Here is a 27,243-nt window from a genome sequence, read left to right as displayed (position 1 = left end):
CTGTCAGCAGAGTAGTTGAGGATTGAGGATACTTGTTTAACTGATGATGTGATATTCATCTCATCTGCTAGACTGGCCTCTTCCATGTACTCTCTCAGCCCATGAAATTCAAAGGGCCAGCAAATCTTGAATCTACAGTGTTGTTTGAAATTTTGCCTTGTCATTTGTCAAGTTTTTTTCTAGATGGACAGACTTTTTTGTAGACCTCCATCTTTTGCCTTGTTGAAATATTTTGAGCAGTTGATTTTAAATATATACGGTAATATAGTTACAAAAACGCAGCTGAAAAGTTTTACCTTAATAAAATATTATTAAATATTTAATATTTTTACTTTAAGTAAAACATTTTTAGATTTGTTTTGAACGAAATAATTGTTACATGGTTTCTCTTTCCTGCCGCCCCCCTACCCCAGCCCCCCCCACACACACACGGATGGAGTACTCCCATGTACATACTAGTGTACACTCCCATGTTCTGCTTAATGATTATTAGAAACATTCATGTACTTATAACTTTTGCAGATCTTAAAGCTCCTTTGGTCAAAAATCTGGTAGGAGCTGATCTCTTAAAATAGTCTACTTAGAGCAGAAAACTTGTAGCTTAATGTTTTCTTGAGAATGTTAATGGTACTGTCTTCAATAGTTTGCAATGACCAAAAGTTGTACGTATGCAACTACTAGATTTTTTGGGTTTAGATTGCTAACCAACATTCTTACACACACACTTGTAAGGGATAAACGTACTTGTTTCCTTGGAGAGATTGGCTTTTGTCCCAATCTTGCTAGCTTTGCTGTATAATCCAACCCTGATGATAAGGCCCAGATTCTGAGAGTATCACATTCAGTATTAATACTGGAGGAGTAATTCGCTTGTCTTGTATACAGGTGATAATGCAAACTGTGACCTACTCTTACAATACCTTTTATGAAATGTTCTTTCTCTTTATAGCTTCTGAAAAATATCCCATCTCGCTATCTTCCTTTGGGATTACAACTGACTCCTATGAGTACAGCAAAGAATTATGCAAATAAGGTGATAATCGTGTAATGACAAATAGATATCTGTAGTATCATCTCCAGTCTGCACTTTATTGTAAAACAGCCCTTGAAGTGCCTAAGCTCTGTGAAGCAGCTGGCCACATAGTAGATTTCAACTACGTTACTGTTTTGGTCCTATTCAAAGAAAAGCAATTGCATTATTGCCAAGAAAATATCTTTAAGGATTGGAACAATTTTTATTTGTCAGGTCTACTTGGGAAATCATTCCTTTTTCCTTTCTCACTTCTCTTCTGCTTTCCCTGTTTTCACTTGGAATACTTGAGGCCCAGATCCCTGCCTGCCATGCTTTTATCAGGGCGCTTGCGGCTCCCTCCAGCAAAGCTCTTGAACCTTTGATGGCTCACCCTGTGCTCCCTCCCCCCTCAGAGCAGAGTACAAGTTGCCCAGCAGATAAGACTGACACATTCCTGAGGAGCTGAGCCGGTGAGGGCCCTGTGGGGTGGGAAAGGCCAGGGCTTCTGGACAGACAGTGGGAGATACCAGTGTTCTGCCACTCACTGGAGGGAGCCATACTTAGGATAGAAGCTGCTCCCATGTATTATCATGATTAACATCTATTTTAGAAAGGAATGCAGAAGATATTGTTTTTGAGGGCCAGAGCCACCATGTTTTAGTCATATGGCCTTGGACAAGGTTTGTGTCCACTCCAAGCCCCCATTTCCTCATCTATAAAATGAAGATAAATAGTAATATCTCTACCATAGGGTTGTTGTGAGGATCAAGACGAAATAACACACATGAGGCTCCAGGCACAATGCCTGACCTAGAACACAGCCCCGACTCGGCAAGCCAGAACTACTACCTCGTGTCTGTACCGTCTCTAAATCTGTAACATCCCACCACTCTGGAGGTTCCTAGGGGTCAAATGAATCCCACGGAGACCTCGGGGAATAACTTCTGGGCTTCAGTCTCAAAGCGCCATTAGCTTGGTGCTACGGATAGAAAAAGGTAACACTGACCTTTACAAAAATGACCTCCTTGGCCCTTTCTGTTTGACTCAAATCTGGAGCTTGTGAAGCAAGTCCCTCCCCCACCCCTACAGGCATCCACGCCTAGTAAACTGGGTTATAAACACCCCTCAACCATTACAGCCCAAATGATGTCAAGGGGGTATTTGATTAACAGGTTTGATTAATGAAACCCAGACCTAAGACTAGCTGTGACCCTCCCGATTCTTTAAATCTTAAAAACATTGGAGAACTAAAACACTGTGGGTAGAAATCATTTAAGTCATGGATGCCCCTTAGAGAGGGACTTTGTATCCACTCGTTTTAATGTCTGTGGATGTTTTTTTAAGTTATTTGTTTTCTTTCCCTTTCCATCATGAGAGAGAATTTTCCTGAACATAGGTGCTCTGGGTTATCTTTGTTTATCCTATAAGCAGGCTACCACATAATCTGTGAAATCAAAGGCAGTCTTATCAGCAGGCAAAAATACTTTCTACCCTCCTGCATCCAAGTTGTTAGACAGGCTGCAAGAACAGGATCAGAAAGATAGAGCCTTGAAGAGGGCTCATGGTCAGTTTGAGTTTGTGTGAATTAAATGCGCTTGTCCTGTGGAAGTGGAAGAATTGCAATCTTAGGAAAAATTGGAAAACTGATGGTACCAGACAGCAGATAGGTTAAAGGTCCGTTTGAGGAAGACTAAGCGATGATCATCTGGAAGATGTTAGAAAGAACTGGGGCTTGAAAAACTGTCCTGCAGACTTTTACGTGCCATTTATTCCTGCACATGTAAAGGGCTTCTTTTTTTCAGCCATTTCATTACTTACCATTGAGGTGGGTTATGTTTTGTTTTTTTTTAAGCACTTCATTTTCAGTGAAGCTAAATTACTTTCCTCATTTTAAATTATTACCCTTTGGAAGGGGTAAAAAATATTCAGAGTAAAAATGTGACTTCTGTTCCAAAGAAGAATCTGATTCAAGTGCTTATGTTTGAACTCTTAAAGATGTTGACCCTTGAAGCTGAAGTATACAGATTTTTAAATTAGTCATTTGTGCTGTTGCTGCGACTATACCACGCATTATCCTGTCCTGTATGGGAAGTTGTAAAAAAAGAATCGGGTGTTAAAGAGGGCTCACATTTCTATACAGAACTTACTGCATTTTTTAACAGGCTGTCTAAGGTTATTATTTGTCAGAGATTATTTTTATATTTGAATTTTTATTTGAGATAGAATATACTTTATTTACGAACAACTCTGCTTGGTTCCTTGTTCATGTTTCTTTTTCTGTGAAAGAAGACATCACTGCCTTTTATTTCTTGGCACTGGGTGGAGATACCTAATGATTCAACCTAGGGGTTGTTGAAAGAATAACTGTCCTCATTGAGGGTTGTTTGTTCTGTGAGGAATAAGAGGCACCAGACAGAACCACCACAGCGTGCCATTTTACTATAAAATAGTAATATTAAATTTAAATGAGAAAACTTGTGAAACATAAATATTTTTAAACTATTCACTTTTTAAAGAAGTTTCAAGTACTCTTCTATATTATAGATATTAATGGATTCAAAGAAACTTGATTAAACACGTCAGCTGTTTGGAAAAAATATTTATCCACCCATCAGTGGTTTCCTGTCTCTGCTAATGTTATTCCTTTGCTCTGTAGGCGTCTGAATACTTTAAACAAATGCGCGGTGATGAAGCTGGAAATTAGTCCTCATCGGAAGAGAGTGAGTATATAAAATGTATAGCATGGTGGGAGGAAAGGGGGCAGATCAAAAACCGGGTTATGAATTTTGTGATAGATTCTGTCTCTCAAACTCTTACTTCCGTGGTCCAAAAATATCGACATTTTAAATGTTATAATCCAGTCAGGTTTACCAAAAGCTGTGTGGCCTTATGTAGTTGAAACCAAGAGCTGCAGCCAGCCAATAAATTGTGTCTTGCCTGCTGTTTTTGATCTGAAAAGGTCATCTGTGATTTTTGCCTCATTAGCTCAATGCCTATGACATATTAAACGGATGAGGCTTAAGGAATTCCGGTGGATTTTGCATTGCCTCCTTACAGAAATTAAAGCTGAAGTTCTTGGGAACTCTGTCTTCCCATATGTAACAGTAACTGTGTTTTGAAGCCGTAGGGATGGCAGTGAAGGCTGGCTGGTAGGATATGGAAGAATAATAGAGCTTTGGAGGGAGAAAAGGAATGAGAGGAGGAAGACGGAGGACAGGAAATCCCACACATTCTAGTGAAATGGTGGCACATAACTGATTCAGATGGTATTTTCTTCTGCATATGAAATGTGAGGACGTCTTACGAGATCTTAGGAGAAGAGGTGGGTGTAGTAGTGGGAGTGAGTGTCACAAATTAGAGTAAACAGGAGTAAGTTTGGTCAAAGAACATATTTCTGACTGTTCAGAGTACCCATTTTAATTATCTAACCTACAGCAAGTTGCCTTCTTGGGGGAGTTAAACCTTTTAGACAAATGAGCTGGAACGTCACACCCACTGAGCTGTGGAGAGGAGCCTGCAAGTCAGCGTTTAATGCTCTCCACTCACTGTCCTGGGACAATCTGGTCACAGGAGATTCTCCACACCAGTGGGAAGGACATGCTTCACACGGAACTGTGCCTTTTGATATCCCGCCTCAAGGGCTTTGATGCAGTAGTCTGTCACACGGTAACCCTGAGTCCCACCAGTAAATCAGGCATCAGCAGCGGAGATGTTACTTCGTGTTTGTGAATGTTACGTGCTGTCAGGACTGGGTACTTGTGAAGCCTTGTTAAAAGGCTGGAGCATGTCTGAGGTTGAAACGTCACAGGACACTTGTGGCATTAACTCTGGTTCCCGTGTTGGTGGGGGAGGGAACGAAAAGGAACAGGTAAGAGGCTGAGAAGTACCCACTGACCCACTGAAGAGATGGGATGGCTCACCTTGCTTTGTGTCTCCGTTAATCTGTTAGAGGAGATCTTGTGTACTTTTAGGGTAGCTAGAGATTTCGGTTACCCCCTTCTTAAAGTGTTTGAAAACCACCATTTTAATTGCAAAAGGGAATATAAACACATACTATCGACAGACAGCAAAACTAAAGGCAGACCAGAGGGAGTCCTACCCATTGCTAACTCCAGTTCAAAATATTTTACATGCCTGGAATTTTCACAGATCTCAGAGGTTTCCTCTGTGAGCAACTAAAGAGCAGCCTATAGATCCCAGTGTTTCCATTAAATAACTCCTGTTTCGCTTGAAACACATGGTCAGGCTTTTTCCTGTTAAATTCTTTACATACATCTTGGTTATTTTTTAAAAATAATAAACTAAAGATGCAAGGGGGGAAGTGACACGGCTGGCGTTATGATCAGTCTCCTGGCCCCTGGCCCTTGGCGCACATACTGCCCCCTGCGGCCTGCCAGTCCCAGGGGATGAGCGGTTCGGTTCTGTCTCTGCAGAGTGAGGATTCGGACGAGGATGAGCCTTGCGCGATAAGCGCCAAATGGACTTTCCAGAGGGACAGCAAGAGGTGGTCCCGGCTTGAAGAGTTCGATGTCTTTTCTCCAAAGCAGGACCCCGTCCCTGGGTCCCCAGACGATCCCCACCTGAAGAACGCCCCCAGCCGTGAAAGCGTGCTGACGGACCTCAGCGAGCGCCAGGAGGTGGCTTCTGTCCGCAGCCTCAGCAGCACCAGCAGCCTCGCCACGCAAGCCACCCACCTTGGGGGCGCGGCGACGGCCCGGACTAACTCCGTCACCAGCGTCTGCTCCTCCGGCACCTTCGTAGGCAACGATGACTCCTTCTGCAGCCTGCCCTCTCCCAAGGAACTGTCCAGCTTCAGCTTCAGCGTGAAAGGCCACGAGAAGAACACCAAGTCCAAGACGCACAGCCTGCTGAAACGCATGGAGAGCCTGAAGCTCAAGGGCTCCCACCACAGCAAGCACAAGGTGCCGTCCAAGCTGGGGCTGATCATCAGCGGGCCCATCCTGCAGGAGGGGGTGGACGAGGAGAAGCTCAAGCAGCTGAACTGTGTGGAGATCTCCGCCCTCAACGGCAACCACATCAACGTCCCCGTGGTGCGGAAGAGGAGCGTCTCCAACTCCACGCAGACGAGCAGCAGCAGCAGCCAGTCCGAGACCAGCAGCAACGTCAGCACGCCCAGTCCCGTCACCAGGACCCGGAGCCTCAGTGCCTGCAACAAGCGGGGAGGCATGTACCTAGAGGGCTTCGATCCGTTCAATCAGTCCACATTCAACAACGTTATGGAACAGAACTTTAAAAACTGCGAGAGCTACCCGGAGGACGCGGTGTTCTACATCCCAGAAGATCACAAGCCTGGCACTTTCCCCAAAGCCCTCTCCAACGGCAACTTCTCTCCCTCAGGGAATAACAGCTCTGTGAACTGGAGGACTGGAAGCTTCCACGGCCCTGGCCATATCAGCCTGAGGAGGGAAAACAGCAGCGACAGCCCCAAGGAACTTAAGAGACGCAATTCCTCAAGCTCCATGACCAGCCGCCTGAGTATCTATGACAACGTGCCCGGCTCCATCCTCTATTCCAGCTCCGGTGACCTGGCCGACCTGGAGAACGAGGACATCTTCCCCGAGCTGGACGACATCCTCTACCACGTGAAGGGGATGCAGAGGATAGTCAACCAGTGGTCGGAGAAATTTTCAGACGAGGGAGACTCAGACTCGGCCCTGGACTCGGTCTCTCCATGCCCGTCCTCGCCCAAGCAGATACACCTGGACGTCGACAATGACCGAGCCACCCCCAGCGACCTGGACAGCACGGGCAACTCACTGAACGAACCCGAGGAGCCCTCAGACATCCCGGAAAGGAGGGATTCTGGGGTCGGGGCCTCCCTGACTAGGTCCAGCAGGTAAGAACTTTTCTTCCCTTCTCCACCCAGTTTGAGGAGGAGGGATCAGAAGGAAGCTGCTTCTGCTTGTTGCGTAGGGAGGTGGGAATAAGTCCGACGTTCACAGCCACGAAAGTTGCTAAGGAAAGTGACCGATGGGGAAATCCTACCACCCTAAGAGAGTGAACACTGTTCAGTGGGTACCAGAGCTTCAGTTTGGGAAGGTGAATGAAGTAAGTTCTGTGGATGGATGGTACGGATGGTTGTACCACACTGTGGATGTACTTAATACTTAATGTATTTAACTGTGCACTCAAAGTGGTTGACAGTAAATTTTATGTTATATATATTTTACCACAGGGGTAAAAAAAAAAAGACTGGAATGGAAGTTGAGTCTTCTCAGTTCCTAAGATAAGAGGCCGGTGAGCGGCCCGCTGCTGACTCTGCATCGACCCATTAAAAAGCTTTCGTCCTCACTCACATTGCCCGCCTTCTCTCGCAGGCACAGGCTGAGATGGCACAGTTTCCAGAGCTCTCATCGGCCGAGCTTAAACTCTGTATCGCTGCAGATTAACTGCCAATCTGTGGCCCAGATGAACCTGCTGCAGAAATACTCCCTCCTGAAGTTGACCGCCCTGCTGGAGAAATACACGCCTTCTAATAAGCATGGTTTTAGCTGGTAAGGGTTTAAACTGTCCAGTGAACTGTATTTGAAAATGTTCTCAACCAGTGCTCTCCCAACACTGAGGATGTGACAGTTGCGTCCTGGATCTTTAGTCCCTCATCCTAATGCCGTCAGTTTCTGCACTCTTGAGGCTACCTTTGACCCTGCTTAAGCCAAGATAGCTTTAGGGAGCTTCCATCAGGGCTGGTTGGGTTTTCAGTGCCAGTTGATGGGATGAGCATGCTTGACCCTTCCATCTCATCGTCCAGGCGCTTCCGTCCCAGTGGTGGGAATAGCCCACCACAGGCAAATACACGTACAGGATCAGATCATAATTGGGAAGGAAGGGAAGAAAACTGTGTAGGTCATAAGGTGTTATGAGACCAACTTTGAAATGCTTCCTGTACAGTACCTGGTTTTGTGCCCCTCTTTGTGCACATTTTTAGAAATCATTTCTGATGTGAGTATTTGCAGCATCACAAGAATCTACCTGAACTAAAGAGTTTTGTTTTTTTCCAACAGACTCTTAAGCAGTGGATAATCGTTTTAAGGAATTCACCACTCTAAGACATCATGACTAAAATAATATACGAAGATAAAATTTACTGAGCTGTCCATACTTTCAGAAGTATGGCCCTTGGTGTGTATGCTGTGAGATGCAGACTGTTGGGCTGGATGGGTCACGGATAGGACCCATTATGTGCATATTTTAATTTTCCTACTGAGCGCAAAGCAGAGAAATGTCTCTACATTGGCATCCCAGCGCATTCTGCACTGTCAGCTGTGTATCCTGAAGTCTTTTCACCAGTCCAAGTGCTCATTATCCAGTTGCACAATTAGCGCTCTTTATAAAAATGGAGACGCGGCCCAATTCGTGCGTAGCGCTCGGTAGCAAACCAGAGAGTCAGCGGAGCAATGTAGCCCTTCTCTCTCCAGCTCCTCCCCTCCTTGGGACTCATAGTGAGGTTAACTTGGGCATCAAAGCATCTCCTGTTCAAAGGCTGTTATTATGGGAGCCCTGCTAAATACAGAAGTTGTTTGTTCTGAATGACAGAAATAAGTATTGACTGGTTTATCCCCACATGCTTCAGATTCTCGGTGGAGATCGTAATGTGTTCCTTGCACATTCCGCCGCTGGGCTTTTCTCCCCCGACAAAGCGAGTATTATGCACACGTATAGCCGTGATACCATATACTCAACTGTATGGAAACACAAATTGGGCTGTGTGCTTCAGTTTCACCTTTCCTAGAGCTATAAACAGTAACGCGCCATGGCTGTGCCGTAAGCACTCCAAAGTCAAGGCAGTCTCTGCCTCGCGCCGTGTTCCTCTGTGCTTCGAGTCAGGGTTTCCCGGCTGGCTCTTTAAAACTGCACACGTTACGTTCTCATTTCTGGGTTGCCCCCACCAGCACCAACGAACCCTCAAGAATCTGAAAGTCCGTAATACCTCCTGGGTTCTGGTCAGTTTTTCCAGTGAGTCCAAACCAAATGTTAACGCCTCACACTGTGGGATCCACGGAGTGAGGAGAAATTCTACACAAAGTCCTTTTCCTGTGCGGCCTTGCCCCTTCTTGTCCCATTTAGAGAGGTCATTTGTAGAGCTGAAATTTCTGCTTCACAGCATTAAATGCATGACGTTGGCTTCCTGCTGCTGCATATACTGCTCCGGCTGGACCTGGTGTCAGGACTCCAGGGAGCCTGGCGTAGGCTCACAAAACCCTCATTGTTCTCCGTCTTCCTTTAGAAAGCTAAAGATGTTATATTCTCCGGGGTCATCAGCAGGAGAATTTATTTTGACTTCGGGTCATTAGCTTGGCCCCCACTCTTGAGCTCTGGAGTTGGTTCTCATTATGTCAGACCAACATCGTGCCTCTGCTGTTTTCTCGTCCTGATCTTTTTTTTTACCCTAAATACTTTGGATCTCATCAAGAACCTAGAAATGATTCTTGTCCATTTTCAGGACAGATAGGAACTTGTTTTTCAACTCTGTCCTGAAGCTCCTACTTAGGGTCTTGACTGTTCTTTTCTCCTTCTGTTCCTTCCTGTGCTGCCGTTTTGTAAGGAAGCCCATCACCTCCCTTAGGAACACAAACCCAGTTCTCAGAGTTACCAGTGGAAGGAGAATCCCCAGCTGAGGAGCTGTTACTGGGCCTCACAGCCCCAACCCTTAGAGGATGTAGAACATCACTGTCCAATGGAACTCTCTGTGGTGGTAGAAATGTTCTATATTTGCACAGTCCAGTATGGTAACTACCGGCCACAAATGGCTGGTGAGTGCTTAAAATGTGGCTGATACAACTGAGGAACTGAATTTGTAGTTCTGTTTGATTTAAATTGAAATAGCTACCTTATTAGCACAGATCTAGAGCCCACAGGGTTTAACTGCACAGATGGACAAAAACATAAACAAGTAAACATATCCCTCCAACCCCCAATATTTTTTCAACAGGGCTGTGCCCAAGTTTATGAAAAGGATCAAGGTTCCAGACTACAAGGACCGGCATGTATTCGGGGTCCCTCTGACGGTCAACGTGCAGCGCACAGGACAGCCCCTCCCCCAGAGCATTCAGCAGGCCATGCGCTACCTCCGCAACCATTGTCTGGATCAGGTGAGAGCCGCTGCTTGCAGGTCCCGCTTAATCATGGGAGTCCAGATGCATGCATCTTCTTCTAGTTTTGCAGTGAAAAAACGCTTAATGTTTTTTTTTTTTTTTACAATAGGTTGGACTCTTCAGAAAATCAGGTGTCAAATCCCGGATTCAGGCTCTGCGCCAGATGAATGAAAGCGCCATAGATTGTGTCAACTATGAGGGGCAGTCTGCTTATGATGTGGCAGACATGTTGAAGCAGTATTTTCGAGATCTTCCTGAGCCACTAATGACGAACAAACTCTCGGAAACCTTTCTGCAGATCTACCAATGTAAGTGTTCTTTGATCTTGACGTTCGTCGTTGGCAGTGGGGAAAAGTGGGGTCAGCTGAAACCTGTAGCTCCTTTGAAGTCATTCTCTTGGACCTACATGATGATCTCTTAGAAATACGTCATCGATTTCTTTCTTCCTTGCCTTCTTGTTTGTGGAACAGGTTTCTGTGTACCTGTTGAATAATGCAAAAATAAATATCCCTCGTCATCATTCTCTAATTACCGAAGCAACTGTGCATTTTTACATTCTGATCCAGCAGCTCGTTTTTTTCATTCGTTTCCAGAACAGTGGTATCTAAGATACTTAAAAGAGCAGATTCCGAGATCCCTCTCTCCGCCTTGTCTGTAGGCATTTCAGTTGCTTCGCATTTCTCTAGCAGGGCCTGTTGTGTTTAAAGTTTCACAGGTGTCTGTGTGTTTTACCTTGCTGTAAAACGAATAAATAATCTTTTTCTGCTATTCATCTCAGCTTCTACCAGAAATACTTGGGAAAACAATACCCATGCCCATCTCACTTTTAAGTAAAGCTTAAAGCAAACAGTGGTCTGAATTAATGATCAAGATCAGGATTATAGCTTCTGCAGCCTGGTGTTTTTCTTTGGCTCGGTGTGTTATTACAGCAATGTAATTTAAAAGCAGCTTCTCTCAGTGCTTGAACTGTCTTTAGAACTGGCACGTGGGACTTTATTTTATGAGAAATGGAGTTGGTCTGGATTATTTCATTATTTGTTTCGTCCTTTCAGATTTTATGAAAACACAGGTCACATTTCCCCCACCAAGGTATTTGTTATGTATTGTAACCATGGAGCTGTTTAATCAGTTTGTCCTATGGAGCTGCGTTTGAGTGACTTCAGTTTTCCACCACACGACTTTTAAAAGAAAAATTTGCCTAGTAAAGGAGACCTGAAAGTCGTGTTCCACATTTTCTACGTGTATTATTTTATTTATTTATATATAATACATTATAATTGTATTATACATACATATTATATAATGTTATAATACATTACATTATATTGTTATATTATTTATATTATATATTTTTTATGGGTTTATTTCTCAAGCCCTCTCAGTAGGGCTTTCTAAAACTTAAAGAAATTACTAGTTAAACATATCTGTTGTTTAAATGGAATATTTTAGCAGCTTCCTTTCCCCATTTAAAGAATGAACAGATCAGTTGAAATTGGGAGAGTCCACTGAGATGCTGAACATTTTGTAGTCAAGGTGAAGAAATCTCGGTTCTCATCCTCTTGTATGTCTTTGATAAGATTTCTCGTTGAAACTAAAGTATAGCCTATAATGTTCAGTAATTAAGAATGGTAAACTAGGAGTTTCAAAAAAGTACTTAGAAAAGAAAGAACCGTAAAGAACTGTAAAGTAAGAGAAGAGCAGGCATCATCTGGAGCTGCACTTTGAGGTGGATTCAGGAGTATATTGGCGTTGTGGGGTTTTAAGACTTGTAACTCCTCCACAGGCAGGAAGTCCTTGAGGGTAGTGACGCTGGTGGCCATCCCTAATTTCTTCCGTATTAACCTCAAGTACACTTTTTGCAAGTGCTTGTTCAGTGCTGGGCTGAGGTCTTTGATGCCGCTATTTGCTTTGGGACGTTTCCTTTTGAGCGTACATGGAAAATCACTGGGTTGATGTGGTAAATGCGGGTGTCGTGCAGATGTGCCCAAGGACCAGCGCCTCCAGGCGATCAAGGCCGCCATCATGCTCCTGCCTGACGAGAACAGGGAGGTCCTGCAGACGCTCCTCTACTTCCTGAGCGATGTCACAGCAGCTGTGAAGGAGAACCAGATGACTCCCACCAACTTGGCCGTGTGCTTGGCGCCTTCCCTCTTCCACCTCAACACCCTCAAGAGAGAGAATTCCTCTCCAAGGTACGGGTCCAGCGAGCTGCGCACGTGCACGGCAAGACGCGCACGCGTGGTGTTGAGACGCACACGTGCATGGTGAGACACGCACGCGCATGCTCCGTTCTTCAGACAGAAGAAGCCTCCGTTTCCTTGTAGGGCTGTCCCTGTGTTTTTGTTGGGTTCATACCCGAATCCAGCAAAAAGGAGTTTCTGCCTTGTGCTGCTTCCATTCTTTCTTCTCGGCCCTGGGGGCGTGACTTCCTAGACAATCTAGTTTCAACCAGGTTTTGAGAGAGATGTGCATTACTGCTTTGCCGTGGTAGGTGTTTTCCCTGATCCTCCCTCCAGTGCTCTCTGTAACATTGTCATCATACTTTCTGCCGGCAAACAGACAAGAGAGTTTACAGACCTCAAAAACTGGATGGGGGACGAGAGCCCTGCTGCCTTGGCTTCTGCATAAATAAAACCAAGCTGCCTTGGCTTCTTCAGCAGAACCAAGCTGCCGGCCTGTGTGGGAAAGTTGAAAGGAGCTGGATCTGAAATGACTAAGGATGATGTTGAGCCTCAAAGTTAAGACTCAGCTGAGCCAATTGTTGCAAAGTTTCTCCTTGTCTTCGATGTAGACAAGATCGAAGTGACTGTGGAACATAACAAAGGCTCTTTTGCTCAGCACTTACTCTGTCCCCAGCATGGGGCTACACCCTGGACATTGATTATCTCCTTTAATCCTCATAACAATCGTAGGAGGTGAAGCTCCTGTTAGTATCTATTTTACACATGAGGCAAGACTGCAGGGCAGGTCACTTAAGTAAGTATTGAATAACTTGCCTATGCTGATAGGAAAAAATGGCAGAACCTGTTGGATCATCTTACTTATTTGAATATTGCGTATAAAGGCCTCATGGTGAAGTGTCACTAACCCCTTTCTCCTAAATTCATCCTGCCGATCCTTTTCCTCAGCTGTAAAGGAACTTGACAAATATTTCTCAGCTGTAGGCGTGAGGCCTGGTTGTGCTAGTGAAGTTAGCTTTGCTTCTGAAAGCCATACAATACTTAATTAACTAGTTCTGTGTTTAATGGGATAGAGAGCTAGAGGTGAGCAGAAGAGAGAGATTAGATAAGATTAAGACAAAAGCTCTAGGAAACAATAGACTTTTCTCTCACTGACAGGAGGGGCTCCTGTTTATTTACACTGGAAGGAATGATCCTGTTTAGCCCCTTGACAAGTGCCTGCCACCCACATACTCCTCCAAGCTGCCTTTCCTTCCTGCCACCCCACACGGTATAGACCTTACAAGCTGCCCTGTTTAAATAGGAACCTATTTAACGTGATGGTTTTAAATAACCTAGATTTCATCAGAGACAGTCTCTTCCATGTTTTCTGTGCATCGTTGATACAACTGAGAAATTCTAGTGACCAAAGTAAAGCTTTCCTTAACCACTTAATGACAAATAGCCTCCAGTGAAAGTCTTTTTCTCTCCTTTAGGTTTCCTCGAATAACACATTGATTAAAATATATAAATATTTCGGGGCTTCCCTGGTGGCACAGTGGTTGAGAGTCCCCCTGGACCAAAAAAAAAAAAAAAAAAAAAAAAAAAAATATATATATATATATATTTGAATCTTTCCCTTCCCTTATTTCTCTCTCTAGGGTAATGCAAAGAAAACAAAGCTTGGGAAAACCAGATCAGAAAGATTTGAATGAAAATCTTGCTGCCACTCAAGGGCTAGCCCATATGATTGCTGAGTGCAAGAAGCTTTTCCAGGTAAGGAGACGGGAAGTTTTGTTATTTGTCAAGGATGATGTAAATGAGGACAAAATCCTGGGCACCATACTTGTTCACATCTTTTTTTTTTTGGCCGCACTGTGCGGCAGGCGGAATCTTAGTTCCCCAACGAGGGACTGAACCTGTACCACCTGCATTGAGAGAGTGGAGTCTTAGCCACTGGACCGCCAGGGAAGCCCCAGCTTGTTCACATCTTAACCAAAAGGTCTTTTCCACAGCTGAAGAGTATATATGTCGTCTGAGAATGTCTTATTTATATATTTTATAATGTATAAGCTCATTAGAGCTAATATGTTAATGAACTTGCCTACCTCCATACCCCTTTACTTAGAAAGCAGAAGTAACAAGTTATCTGAAATAAATTCTGTATCTGAGATGCAGCCGCTATGGAAAACAGTATGGCCATTCCTTAAAAAATTAAAAATAGAACTACCTTAGGATCCAGCAATTCCATTCCTGAGTATATCCAAAGAAAACAAAAGCACTAATTCAAAAAGATAAATGCACCCCAATGGTCATAGCATTATTTACAGTAGCCAATGGAAGCAACCTAAGTGTCCATCAACAGATGAATGGATAAAGAAGATGTGATGGGGAGGGGGTATGTGTGTATAAAATGAAATACTACTCAGCCATTAAAATTTCTGGAGCCTGTGCTCCGCAACGGGAGAGGCCCCAACAGTGAGAGGCCCGCGTACCGCAAAAATAAATAAATTAATTAATTAATTAAATTTAATTTAAAATAAATAAATAAAAGAATGAAATTTTGAATTTTACCATTTGCAACAGTAGGGATGGACCTGGAGGGTATTATGCTTAGTGAAATAAGTCAGGCAGGGGAAAACAAGTACTGTATGTTATTGCATACATGTGGAATCTAAAAAAATAAGACAAAGAATGAATATAACAAAACAGAAACAGACTCACAGGAATAGAGAACAAACTAGTGGCTTGAAAGGGAAGAGGGGGGTGGGGGGCAAGGGGATTAAGAGGTACAGACTACTGTGTATAAAATAAATAAGCCACAGGATATATTGTACAGCACAGGGAATATAGCCCATATTTTACAATAACTTTAAATGGAGCATAATCTATAAAGTTTTTGGATCGCTGTGTTGTACACTTGAAACTACTGTAATATTGTAAATCAACTAACTGTACTTCAATTTAAAAAAATCTGTCTTCGTCAACGTACACCCTATTTTAATCACTTACTCTCCTACTGTAACTTTCTAAAGAAGAGGACCTCAGACAAAAATAAGCTTTCTAGGCACCTTTATGAAGGTGATCTGCTTGCGTCCTCACGATACCACATGAGGTCGGCAGAGACACTCCTCCATCTGTTGGAAGCGGGGGGACTGGACTGCTTGCACTGCCTTGAGGATCTTGCCGCTTCCTCTGATGGGCAACAAGCCTCCTTTATGTCTCTCATGTCCCTCCCAGGTTCCTGAGGAAATGAGCCGATGTCGAAATTCCTACACCGAACAAGAGCTGAAGCCACTTACCCTAGAAGCGTTGGGACGCCTTTGTAATGATGAGTCAGCCAGCTACCAACACTTCCTCCAGGACTGCGTGGACAGCCTGTTTAAAGAGGTCAAAGAGAAATTCAAAGGCTGGGTCAGCTACTCTACATCTGAGCAGGCTGAGCTATCCTATAAGAAGGTATGTCGTCTCCCCGTTGTCAGCCATTTGAATTCTAGTGGTCAGGACTTGGGTTCATCAGAGACGAGATACCCTTTTGCCAACACAGTTCTCCTTGGGCATCTGTCACCCATTCCCTTCCTTATAGAGCTAGGCAGCCAGGTGATCCATATCCCCCAGGTAAGAGTGGAAACCAGTTCAGTGAGGAATAGTACTCATTGAACATGTGTCAGGAGAATCAAAATATCTAATGAAATCCTTTGGTTCCACAGAAACACACTAGAATTCCCTGGAATGTTTTACTAATGGTATGGGGCCTTTGGGCATTTTGCGACGTGCTTAGATATTTCCATCATTTGATTGGAATCCCCTTGGGCTCTCTCCTGTTCTCAGTCACTCTTCTCTTGGCCCTTTAATGAGCAGGGAGTGCTGGGTGGGTGGGTGGTTAACCTGAAAGCCCCTTAAGGGCAGAGGCATCCTGTATTGCTTTGCATGATAGGTGCATGGAGGTATTTGTTGATTTGTCTCTACCACCTTGAGTAGAAACAATGAGAACAGTCGGATGGCCATGCAGGCTTGGGAGTGCAGATAAATCTTAGTTTTATTACATTGACCCTAATATGGGTCCCAGGAAAACAGATATAACCGGAGGTGACGCCAGCAGTACTATTGGCTTTCTGGCCTGATCTTGAATGTACTTGCGGTCAGCAGCCTATTAAAGCCAGAAATAAACATTAGGACGACGTACCCAGCTAGTAGTTTGCCTTCAGAGACTAGGTGTGTGGGAATTGTCTCAGCACTGAGGAGTACATCCTCTTTTCAGGTGAGTGAAGGACCCCCTCTAAGGCTTTGGAGGGCAACCACTGAAGTCCCTGCATCGCCTGAGGAAATCTTAAAGCGCCTACTTAAAGAGCAGCACCTCTGGGACTTGGACTTGTTGGATTCAAAAGTGATTGAGATCCTGGACAGCCAAACTGAAATTTACCAGTATGTCCAAAACAGTATGGCACCCCATCCTGCTCGGGACTACGTTGTTCTGAGGTGAGAGCTTCCGGATTGATTATTGCGGCAAGGAAGAGCTTCTGTGGCACTGAATGTTATAAGATGCTAACATTATTTAAAATAGAACGTTTGCTTCCAGAAAAGCGTTGAACCCTTCCAAATATGAAAAATATATCCTCATTTATTCCAACAGTGTGTCCATCCCTGAAAATGGTTTGAACTCGTTTGGAATCGAGCTCAGAAAGAGAGGCACATTCCATTGAACGTGTTCACTGGTAGCTGATTTTTGCCCCCTTTAGGATAGATTTTCTCGTTAGAAACAGCTAGTGAATGCAGAAGCCAGGAAGTAACATTTGGGTCCCAAGTGAGCTGTGGTTAAAGCTGATTCATATGTGATTCATAAATTCTCTGAAGATGTTATTGAAAGAAGAATTCCAAAAATCTTTGAGGAAATGTCACATCATTAGTCCAGAACTTCTCCAACAGACTAACATTTGGATGTCCATGTTCTAATACATTTGTGAAATATAAAAAGGGTTTTCAGACCCACTTCAGATTGGTCCTCTTTCCAAGAACTGACTGTGAGCTTAAATACCACTGCAGAAGGGGCTCTGTTGAAGTTAGGCATTCAGGAGTCCTTGCACAAGGATGGATGCACGGCGTGGCCCCCATCCTGCCCTTCAGCTGCCTTCTCTAAGAGTGAGGCCCCGATTTAAACTCGGCTTCCAGGAAACTCCATTTTTTCCCCCTCTCGTTTTGTCCCTACAGAACATGGAGGACTAATTTACCCAAGGGAGCTTGTGCCCTTTTACTCACCTCCGTGGATCACGACCGGGCCCCTGTGGTGGGAGTGAGGGTCAATGTGCTCCTGGCCAGGTATCTAATCGAACCCTGCGGGTCAGGGAAATCCAAACTCACCTACATGTGCAGAGCTGACTTAAGGTATGTTCTAGTGCTGATTTTTTTTTTTTTTTTGACATCTTGAGTGAATACATCCCTGCATCTTGGATGCTCTGTGAAGAGCGGTGCTTATAAAGTAACTCCTTCATGTTTCTTGGTCCTCTGGGTACCACTTACTAATTTCCACCCCTTAGAGAATATGGTACTAAAGCAATGTGGATGTGGTGGTTCTGCCATGAACTTAAAGCCACAGGAAATGAGAGTTTGAATTAGCAATCAGATGTTTCTCATTGTATATTCAAAGAGGTTTGAATAATGTGACATGCCCTTTTAGTAATTAATTAGACCTATACTTTGTGCCATAGATCAGTGCGAATTCTTATCAGGAAATGAACGAAATGCAGCAATACCAACAAGAAAAATCAAACCTCTAAAAACTTTCCAAAGTGGCTCTCCTGTTAAATAAATCCTCATTTGAAGTCTTTACAGCTCCATGCTGCAAGTATCTGTATGGTCTGTTCTTGTTCTGCACGCCAGAGCTTTCTTTCCTGAACAGTTTCACTCAGTATCCGCACTCAGTATGTTGTTCCTTGAGAAACTTCTGGTTCCAAAAGTGTAATGGAGGTGCCAGCAGATTACTTTGGAATAGTAAAGAGGGATCTTTACTCGCACATTTTGCTGATCAAGAAATAGAAGTATATTCAGAACTCCCTTCAGCTGATTCAGGGTTTTCCAACTCGAATAATTTATTTGCGTTTCCTTTCCTGTCTGTCGTAGGGGCCACATGCCAGAGTGGTACACGAAATCTTTTGGACATTTGTGTGCAGCTGAAGTTGTAAAGATCCGAGACTCCTTCAGTAATCAGAGCACTGAAACCAAAGACACCAAATCTAGGTGATTCCCGAAGCATGTCCATTATCTGGGCCTTTGTTTCTAGAACCCTTGCCAGTCCTTGGAAGATTGGGTTCAGTGTCTGATCCTGAAACAAAACTACAAGATGCAGTGTGGGAATTGACTATAGTGATTTGATACATTTTTAAAGCTGCTTTCTATTCGTTTAAGGTCTGTATTATGGACCTTGACTGGAATATATGACTGTGCAAAAAAAAAAAAAAAAAAGTATTCCTATTCGAATTGCTTCTGAGAAGCAAAACTATAAATACATTAGGGAAGATAATGAAGAGACGTCATTCTCTTGTGATGTCGGTGTCTGTGTACGTGTACCTATGTCATTTTCTTTGCAGTGTGTGGAGGGACTGGTGTATCCACTGGAATAGTTGGTCCTCTTTGACATATTTTCTCGCTGAGAAGAGCAAAGAAAGGTTTGCACAGAGGGGTGTGTGTATGTGTGTTTGTTGCTAGTCGAATGGCATAGATGTGTAAGTTGGGCTACAGTGTCTGGCACACTGAGACACCTCCAAGAAGGATCTTGATGCAACAGGTTCAGTTTAACCTGGAATATCTGACTACCCATGGAATTATCCAGAAAGTGAACCCATTTATTTTGGGGTGTCAGACAACCCACCCTTGTCTGTTGTTGTTTTTTTTTCCTGAGTTAGTAAACACTTTCCGTCTCCACCAACCTCTTCTTTACCTTAAAAGTGATTGTAATAAATTTACTTGGATAGCCCATTTTAAACACAGTTTGTCTCTAGACCTGATTGCAGATAGCAAAGTTGTTTTTATCCAGTACAGGTGAATTCAGGGATGGAAATTCCCCCTTGCTAGCTCCAAAGCACAGTTTTGTTTTTTTGGTTTTTAAGTTGAGATGTGAAAACTGAGCACTCTTAACATCTACTCCTGAATCAAATATCAACACCTTTTACGTGTCCGCCAATTCTTTGCATTTCCACGTTCGGAGAAACTCTTTAAGGCACTATGTATGGGAACACAGGAAACTGTGTCCCAAGGAAACCCTTGTAAATTTAACCCAATCACAAAAGTTGCTTGTTGTTATGGTTATCAACGGCATTTTTGAAAGCCGCATATGTTCATTGGATTTGTCCTTCTCAGCAAATAGGGGTTTTTTTAAAATTTTGTTTTTCCTACATTTCTTTTTCTTCTCCTTTATGAACCCCCTGGAAATATATTTTAGTAGTAATGGAAAGTAGTAATCACAGTAAAAAACAAACAAACAATCAAAAACACACTAGTGCAGGGCTTTGGAAGGGTGGTCTTTATACAGGTTTTACTGTAACGGTAAAGGTTGGCTCAAAAGACAGTATTAGTGAATTTATTTTATATGGATCAAAAGTGAATAATGTATGAATGAGAGTTGTAAGAAGGACTTTTATTTTGTTATAATTTAGTTACCATTGTCAGTGTTATTTCAAAGGTTCTTGAAGAATTAGGGGGCAGGGGACAGATCAGAGTTTAATTTGAGTATTTGGGATATTAGCGTGCCTCATGAAGATATACTTGTATATTCAACTTTAATGGCTTTGAGATTTGTAAGAGTATATGTTGTATATACCATTCTATTAAGAAACATGTACGCCTACCTGTCCACTGTGCTTTCCAACACAGATAAAGCATGATAAAGATTATTATTTAAAATATACTTGTATTTATACCTCAGATATTCTTTTGGATTTTGTACCTCAAGGCTTTTTTGGTTTGTTTTTTTTTTGTTTGTTTTTTGCTAATGTAAATACCCTTTACATGAATACAGTCTAAGTGAAAAAAAAAGTAAATAAGAGGTTTATAACTTGCTCTATATCTGTACAGAATATAATCAATAAGTGCACTATTAAATGTTTAAAGTAAGGGAAACGTCTGGCCTGCTTTCCACTGTATCACATCTCACTCCCACCCGTAAAGCCACAGATGGCAAGGCATACCATCCTAGCATCAACTAAAATGAAAATACGGATTTGCTACAGGAAAAATCGGACTGCAAATCATTCCAAGGCCAAACTGCAACTGAGCCACTCACTAACAAACAGGAAACCCTGGTGAAGGTTCAGGAAGCACAGAGATGCTCTCCAAACAAAGGTCTCGAGGAAACGATACTGAGAAAGTTACAAGAATAAGCAACAGCAACTGAAAGATGCTCATAAGCAAAGCCAAGGTCACCGATTCATTCCACAAAAGGTCTCTTTCCCACTGTTTTCCCACTGTTTGGCTTTCCTGTTGAAAGGATTCCTTACATATTTGACCAGAGGAGAATGTGAAGGATGTGAACATTTTCAAGAACTCTGCTTTAAGCCACCTAAAGTGATATCGCCACAACTTACTAATTGTGACTAATTGCCTAGGTTGTAAGCTCTCTGAGAGCAGGGCTCTTCTACACGTCTTTATAATCCCCTACAGCAGCTTTCAGTGTTTTGTACTTGTAGGCACCTAATAAATTTATTATTTGCCAAATGGAATTGATTGAATCAGCGTCTGTTATTTGAAAAGGAAGAGAAGCTAGGATGCTGTCTGTCTTAAGTCCTCACTTTGGTTCATCAGTGCCCATTTTGAGATGGCAGAGACTGGAACTTGTTAAACCTAGTGAAACCTTAAAGTTCAAAAACTGGCGAAGATGACATAGATATTCTACAGAGATGCTCTGGATTCTAAATTAGAGAGTTCTTTGTGCTGGAATTTCAACCAGTCTCATTCCTCCGATACAATGTGATATGCATCTTAGATTTGATTTTGACAAATACTCACTCTGGGCATAGTAAAGGAGAAAAACCAATCTCGATATAATTTTTTTAAAACACATATACAGACCAAAGCCTTTTTTATTTACTTCTGCCTCCAGTCCTGGTTTCCTCAGAGCCATATAAAATGGAAAATCAAAATGTCTGAAATACCTAATAATTCAGTTGTTTGCACAGTTCTGGAGTCATGAGTTAGTAATAGGCTACATGTGGTTACCAGGATGGAAGAGATGCTCTCAGGGGCACCCAGGTAGATTCAGATTGCTTTTGTCACGACCCATTTTCCTATTTACCTCATTTAGTCAGTTATTCCAACACCTATTTATATTTAACTCACACAGTGCTCAGACCTGAAGATTCCAAAGCCCTGAAAATCTGCTCTCAGAGATACTAAGATAGAAATGATAACGCCCCATAGCACCCTGCCTACCAATTTACAGATGGCATAACTTGGAAGATTCTAACAAAATTAAATGGATTCTTAAGAGGGTTTGTTTTTTTCTTTCCCCTCCCAGGGCTAAGGGGAACAGCTGAGATTTTGGGAAAGTAAAAACTGAGGAAAAACTAGGGAAGATAATTCATATCGGTGCTTTTCCAGCACCACTGGTTAGGGGTGTGTGTGTGTCCGGGGGAAAACAAAGGCAGTAGAGAGGTGTGTGGGATGTTATAGTTACGCTCATGGGTCTTTATGCCACCTTTGTCCACTTTTCACACGCTTAATCCTCACACGCACCCCACAAAGCATAGGTATTATCCTTCTAAGGACTATGGCTATGACTTAGTGACGCATTAAGGTGCCCAGAGCCAGAAAGAGGAGCTGAAATTCCAGCTCAGTACCTCTACCCCAGACCGTCTCCCATCTGCCGATCTTTCTCTAATCCGGAGGCAAACTCACAGTAAGGGCCGATTCACTCACGTTGCATCAGCATCAGAATTGGGAAGAATGCAAGGAAAAGGAAGATCCATAGCAAAATAACCACATTAGTCAAGGTTGCCAAGAAATTATTCTGTCACCCGATTACTGAGTTGCTTAAGGAGAAATTAAGGAGGTCAAGATAAAGGTGAGGCAAAAGTTTTGTTTCAGGTTGAAAGAATTTGTAGTTCTGTTTGCAAATTGAATACGTGATTTGCAGTGTACCGAGACTCCAGGGATGCCTCCCTGTGAGGCATAGGACCTGCTCCTCCCCACCCGCAAGCGCAGAACGATCTGCCGTGTGGTCAGATTGCAACCCACCCAACCCGTCTGAGCTTGCATTGCTTCATGGATACAAGGGGCATAACTACTTACAGGCTTCTTAAGCTGCAGCCCAGGACCAGAAGGCCGGTCCTGTGACTTTCTGCAATTCGTCGTGATGCCCACCACGCAAGGACATCATGAAGTGCAACTGACATATTTGTGAAGGTGCTTTGAAAACCAAGAGCTGTTGGAAGGTAAAGGAGCCTTCATGAAAGCAAAGTGGAATTTAGCCCAAATGCTTTTCCCCACCTGCCTGTTGAAGCATACATAAATGATTATAAAGCAGAAATCCTAAACAATGAGATCATGGCATGCATGTCATCTTGGTGTTCCATCAGGATGAAATTTGCCTAAGGAATTTAAATTCCATTTGCCTAAGGAATGCAAATTACAATAAACCTCAAAGAGCCTGTGGCAGGGAAAGCTCAGGTAGGTCTGTGCAGTTGCAGTGAAATTGGGCCCATTCTTCAGGGAATGATCAGTTTTTTTCAGGCTGGGAGTTTGCTAAATCATGTTGGCAGCTGTAGCTCAAAGTAATTACCCTCTCTGTGTATACACAGTTCCCATTAGAGCAGCCGGTTTGCCTGTCTGGACCCAAGGCTGTGTTGACAACTGTAGTATAAACACCTCTTTGCAGAGATTTTTCATCTCATTAGACTTAAAAAAAAAAAAAAAAATTGAGGGCGAGAAATGTTGTTCCTCATAGGGGATTTTCATTTCTTTCTCTTTTCCTATCAAGATACAAAGCACTGTGGAAAGCAAAAGCCTTACTCTTTTTATGACTCATCATCAGCCATGATTTGGTGATGTTGTTTCCACAAAAATAGTGACTTGTTCCCATAAAAATAGTCTGATTCCTAAGGAAAATGTTTTTAAGCTCCGTAGGTTACAGGTACTTGACAAATACAAACGTGTTTGGCTCACATCTGAGAGGACTTGCTGTTGAGCTACCATTTATTAAGCCTAATAATGTGCTAGGTACTGAAATATATGCCTTATTCAATTAATATTACATTTAAATCCCATAGCATTCCTTTGAAGGAGAACTTATTAGCCTCATTTTATAAATGAAAAAGTTTAAAGAGGCGGGAACGCTTAAAGAAATAAAGTAGCTATGTAGTATTTGCAAAGGGACTCAAGAAATTCTAGAACAGCACTGTATGACAGAACACCCTGCTCTAGTACATGTGGCTCTTGTTGAAATGTGGCAGATGAGACTAAGCATCTGGATGTGTAATTCTATTTAATTTTTATTAAGTTAGATTTAAACAGTTCTAGGTAGCTAGTGGCTACTGGACTGGACAGTATACTTTTTATTCCAAAGATCTGAGAATAATTCCAAGCAATCCAATTCTTCTCTCTCTCTTCCACCTATAATAATCCTCCAAGGAAGGAAGGAAGGAAGAGGAAATAAAGAAAGAAGAAAGAAAGGAGGGAGGGAGGAAAAGAGAAAGAGAAAGGAAAGAAAGAAAAGAAAGAAAGAAAAAGAAAGGAAAGAAAGAAAGGAAGGCCGGAAGAAAAGAAAGGAAGGAAAGAAAGAGGGGGGAGGGAGGAAGGAAGGAAAAAGAAATATAGTAAATAGTTGTAAAAATCCATATTTCGGGTCAGATAATACCCACTCAACATTCCACCAGCCACAAGACAAAAACTGTGTCGCCCCCAGCCTGTGGCCAGCTCCCGCACTTCTCAAGCTTGAGTTGGATGACCTCTTTTCTTTGCTGCCAGAGTATTTGTACATCACCAAACCACAGATAATGCTGTAGCTGATCTGAAAGAACGTTCTGTAATTCAAAATATTCTCCTCGGCTTGCCGCAAGCCAGGCATCCTCACAGATGCTGCGGTCCCAGCAACCACAGTGGTCCCTTCGTGGTCGGCTCCTGTCCCCTCGGTTTCCTTGTCGCTGGTGTCCAGGCCTTCTTGCAGGCTGGTGAGACCAGCTACCCGGCAGCAGCTGTCAGAGCCCAAGGTATCCTTCACTGATAAGAGTTCTTGGTGAGGTGTCTGAACTTAAAAGTCAGTGGTAACAGCTCTAAGGTAAAGATACATATTCCACACGGGGTCCTAGCTTTTTGCTTCCAAGGACTCTTCACTATACTTCTTAACACCTTCCGGTCTTTTTCAAAGTTGTCAAATATTTGTGGTATTAAACAGTAGCGCTTACTAAGAAGTAATGTGTTTTTTGGGCTGTGAGCCATGGCTGTTGAGCCTGCGCGTCTGGAGCCTGTGCTCCACAACGGGAGAGGCCACAACAGTGAGAGGCCTGCGTACCCCAAAAAAAAAAAAAAAAAAAAATTAATGTGTTTTAAAAAAATTTCAATATAGATACATATTATTTAAAACTGCTAATCAAGTCTAGAGGCATCTTAGAAATAAGTGCGAAATAACTTTTACTGGCACATGATTTGAGAGTTTTCTTAATGAAAAATAGCTTACGAAAGCTTTTAAGCTGAAGACCGTCCAAAGGCCATAGACTCCTCCCAATCACCAGTCTGTGGCTGAGTGATGGTTCCCAACCCTGATACTCAGATAATTAATCAAGGAAAAGGGGGATTTAATGTCATGCTCCAGAGAAACTAGTTTTCTTGACTTCCAAGGCTGGCGGATAGGATGTATTTTTTTCAACCACAAACATAAGGCAAGCTCTATTTTGTTGCAGTATTTTAAAATGTAAAAATATGAATAGATGATTAATATCATTCCAGGAAAGCAGGAAATGAAGAGTTCACACAGACTGTAAAGATTATTAAAGCAAGAAGAGAGGTGAAGCCCCTGGGACCATGCAAAATGTTGCAGTATCTCAAAGAGCTAAAGGGTATTTCACCCCATGACCCAGAATACTGAAAATGGGATATGTTTTCCTGCCACCATCCGGAAAGGAAAGAAGATAAGTTTCCAGAAGCAAAGCAACCTGACTGGTAAGGCAGGATACGCATACAGCGGTTGTTTGTTTTTAACCAACCTAATGCCGTAAACACCCTTGGGTCAGGTTAATCTTCACCACAGGGTCACCCATGGACACCTCCAGTTGGCTGACCCTGAGAGGTCCAACAGGACCCTCCACGAACTCCCCCTTTTCAACGACTCCAGGAGATAGGTCAGCCTGACATCAAAGGACCAGCGGCCATTTAAATTTCAGGATTACAATTTTGGTGATTTTTTTTTTTTTTTTTTTTTTTGCCATTTCATGACAAAGCAGACCCAACAGAATAAGAAAGTAATTTCCAAGACTGATAACTTCGTTTCTTTGGTTTCACCCACTTTCTAGTTTTCTCTGATCCTAAACCCATTCCATGCCAAGAATAGTACAAATAGAGATAAAATCAGGAAATATAAGGGACACTGGCTCCCAACAAAACCCTCATTTAAGCAACAGAAGAAGAAAGAAACAGTACAGGGAGGGAGCAAACAAAAGAAGGAACAGTGCTGGGTTTCCAATGGCTAAAATATACTCGCTAAAATTCTTAAGTCTACATCACCCCTCCTGTACCTACCTCTGTGTTTGGAGACACCCAGAGAGCCAGACTCTCTTTCTTATATTGCCTAATGAAATGCCATTTCTTATTTGAATTTTCACACTAACTCCTTGGCCTCCTCCTTTTCTCATCCTCTTGATATTTGGATTCCCCTCACGCTGGCCACTGTTCCTTCACACGAATGCTTCCTCTCTCCTATGACTTTTTTCTCCTTGTTCTTTCAAACCAGCTTTACTCCCGGACCCTCCCCTGGTCTCCCACGTGGCCTGGACGACTCCTTCTGTCTCTTCCTTCATCTCTTTCCATCTCTCACATCTCCACGTGCCTCCGCTTCCCACCCCACATCCCTCAAAAAAAAAAAAACCAAACCACACCAAAAGAAAACAAAAAAAACCACTGTAGTTTCTTAGGCTTCCTTTAATTTAATGCAAAGCAGAAAGGTCACTTTGTATTTCTCTTGCTTCTATTAATTTACAGGTATTCAATCTATCTCTGCTAGATAGGCTAAGGAATTCTTTATCCGTTGCCCTCTTTGGGCAAGGACAGCTATATGAAGTTGTCACAGAGGGAAGGTTACATGACATGGTAAGGCACTGGGGAGAGAATTAATGGTCTTTCACTGAGCTAGACAGGTAAAGCCATAGCCGGGTAGTTGGAGAAGGCAGATCTGGGCATAGTTTTGTTAAGTTCAGGGACACATGTGCACAGGTTTGAAGACAAAGGAAACTTGCCAGTGGAGATAGAGGGAATACAGAGAGCCTATTCATAGTCCCTCTGTGATGGGGAAAGAATGTGCTCACAGGACAGAGGGTGACTTTAAGGAAAAAAAGAGGATGCTTTGCTCTGGGACAGCAAGGAAGGACAGGCTGATAAAGGATTTTGGTCAACCAGAGCCTTGAGCTGTGTGATCAGAGAATGTTGAACTGGATGGAACTTTCAACATAACTAAATCCCACCATCTGATTTTCCAGAAGTGGAAGCAGGGTTAGAGAGGCTATGACTGCCCTGAGGTTGCAGACTGCAGCAACAAATGGGCTAGAAGTCACATTAGGGTGACAGCGGTCACCTGGAGGGGCTTAGGTTTTTCTCTCCAATAAGACAGCACATGAATGCTGCAGTGATAGCCATTTCTCTCTGAGTTTACCTCCATCAGGTGCTCTGGTGTGACTTTCATTCACACTTCTGACTCTTCTAGGGCTGGGACCCACTTCGCTGTCAGCCAGGAGTGTCATTTCCACTTTCTCCGTCGTTATTCCCT

At 43.0% G+C, this 27,243-nt stretch overlaps 1 protein-coding gene across 2 annotated transcripts in view; it reads left to right on the top strand.

The window, feature by feature from the left end:
• The window catches only part of DLC1 (DLC1 Rho GTPase activating protein), a 475,727-nt gene extending 454,732 nt beyond the window's left edge, over positions 1-20,995 (top strand). For both annotated transcript variants that reach the window (XM_024765029.1, XM_024765030.1), the window contains 11 exons: positions 3,669-3,732; positions 5,446-6,869; positions 7,351-7,527; positions 9,963-10,122; positions 10,235-10,433; positions 12,104-12,317; positions 13,946-14,060; positions 15,525-15,743; positions 16,546-16,763; positions 17,493-17,666; positions 18,402-20,995. In XM_024765029.1, the coding sequence (XP_024620797.1) occupies positions 3,669-3,732; positions 5,446-6,869; positions 7,351-7,527; positions 9,963-10,122; positions 10,235-10,433; positions 12,104-12,317; positions 13,946-14,060; positions 15,525-15,743; positions 16,546-16,763; positions 17,493-17,666; positions 18,402-18,522 (3,085 nt within the window). In that variant the 3' untranslated portion in view covers positions 18,523-20,995. The remainder of the gene's footprint in view (positions 1-3,668; positions 3,733-5,445; positions 6,870-7,350; positions 7,528-9,962; positions 10,123-10,234; positions 10,434-12,103; positions 12,318-13,945; positions 14,061-15,524; positions 15,744-16,545; positions 16,764-17,492; positions 17,667-18,401) is intronic.
• The last annotated feature ends 6,248 nt before the right edge of the window (positions 20,996-27,243 follow it).

Source organism: Neophocaena asiaeorientalis, unplaced genomic scaffold (assembly GCF_003031525.2).
Source record: "Neophocaena asiaeorientalis asiaeorientalis breed wild unplaced genomic scaffold, Neophocaena_asiaeorientalis_V1.1 scaffold14, whole genome shotgun sequence".
Classification (NCBI taxonomy): Eukaryota; Metazoa; Chordata; class Mammalia; order Artiodactyla; family Phocoenidae; genus Neophocaena; species Neophocaena asiaeorientalis.
Note: the sequence above shows the minus strand (reverse complement) of the source record. Positions and strands in the feature narration are given on the sequence as shown.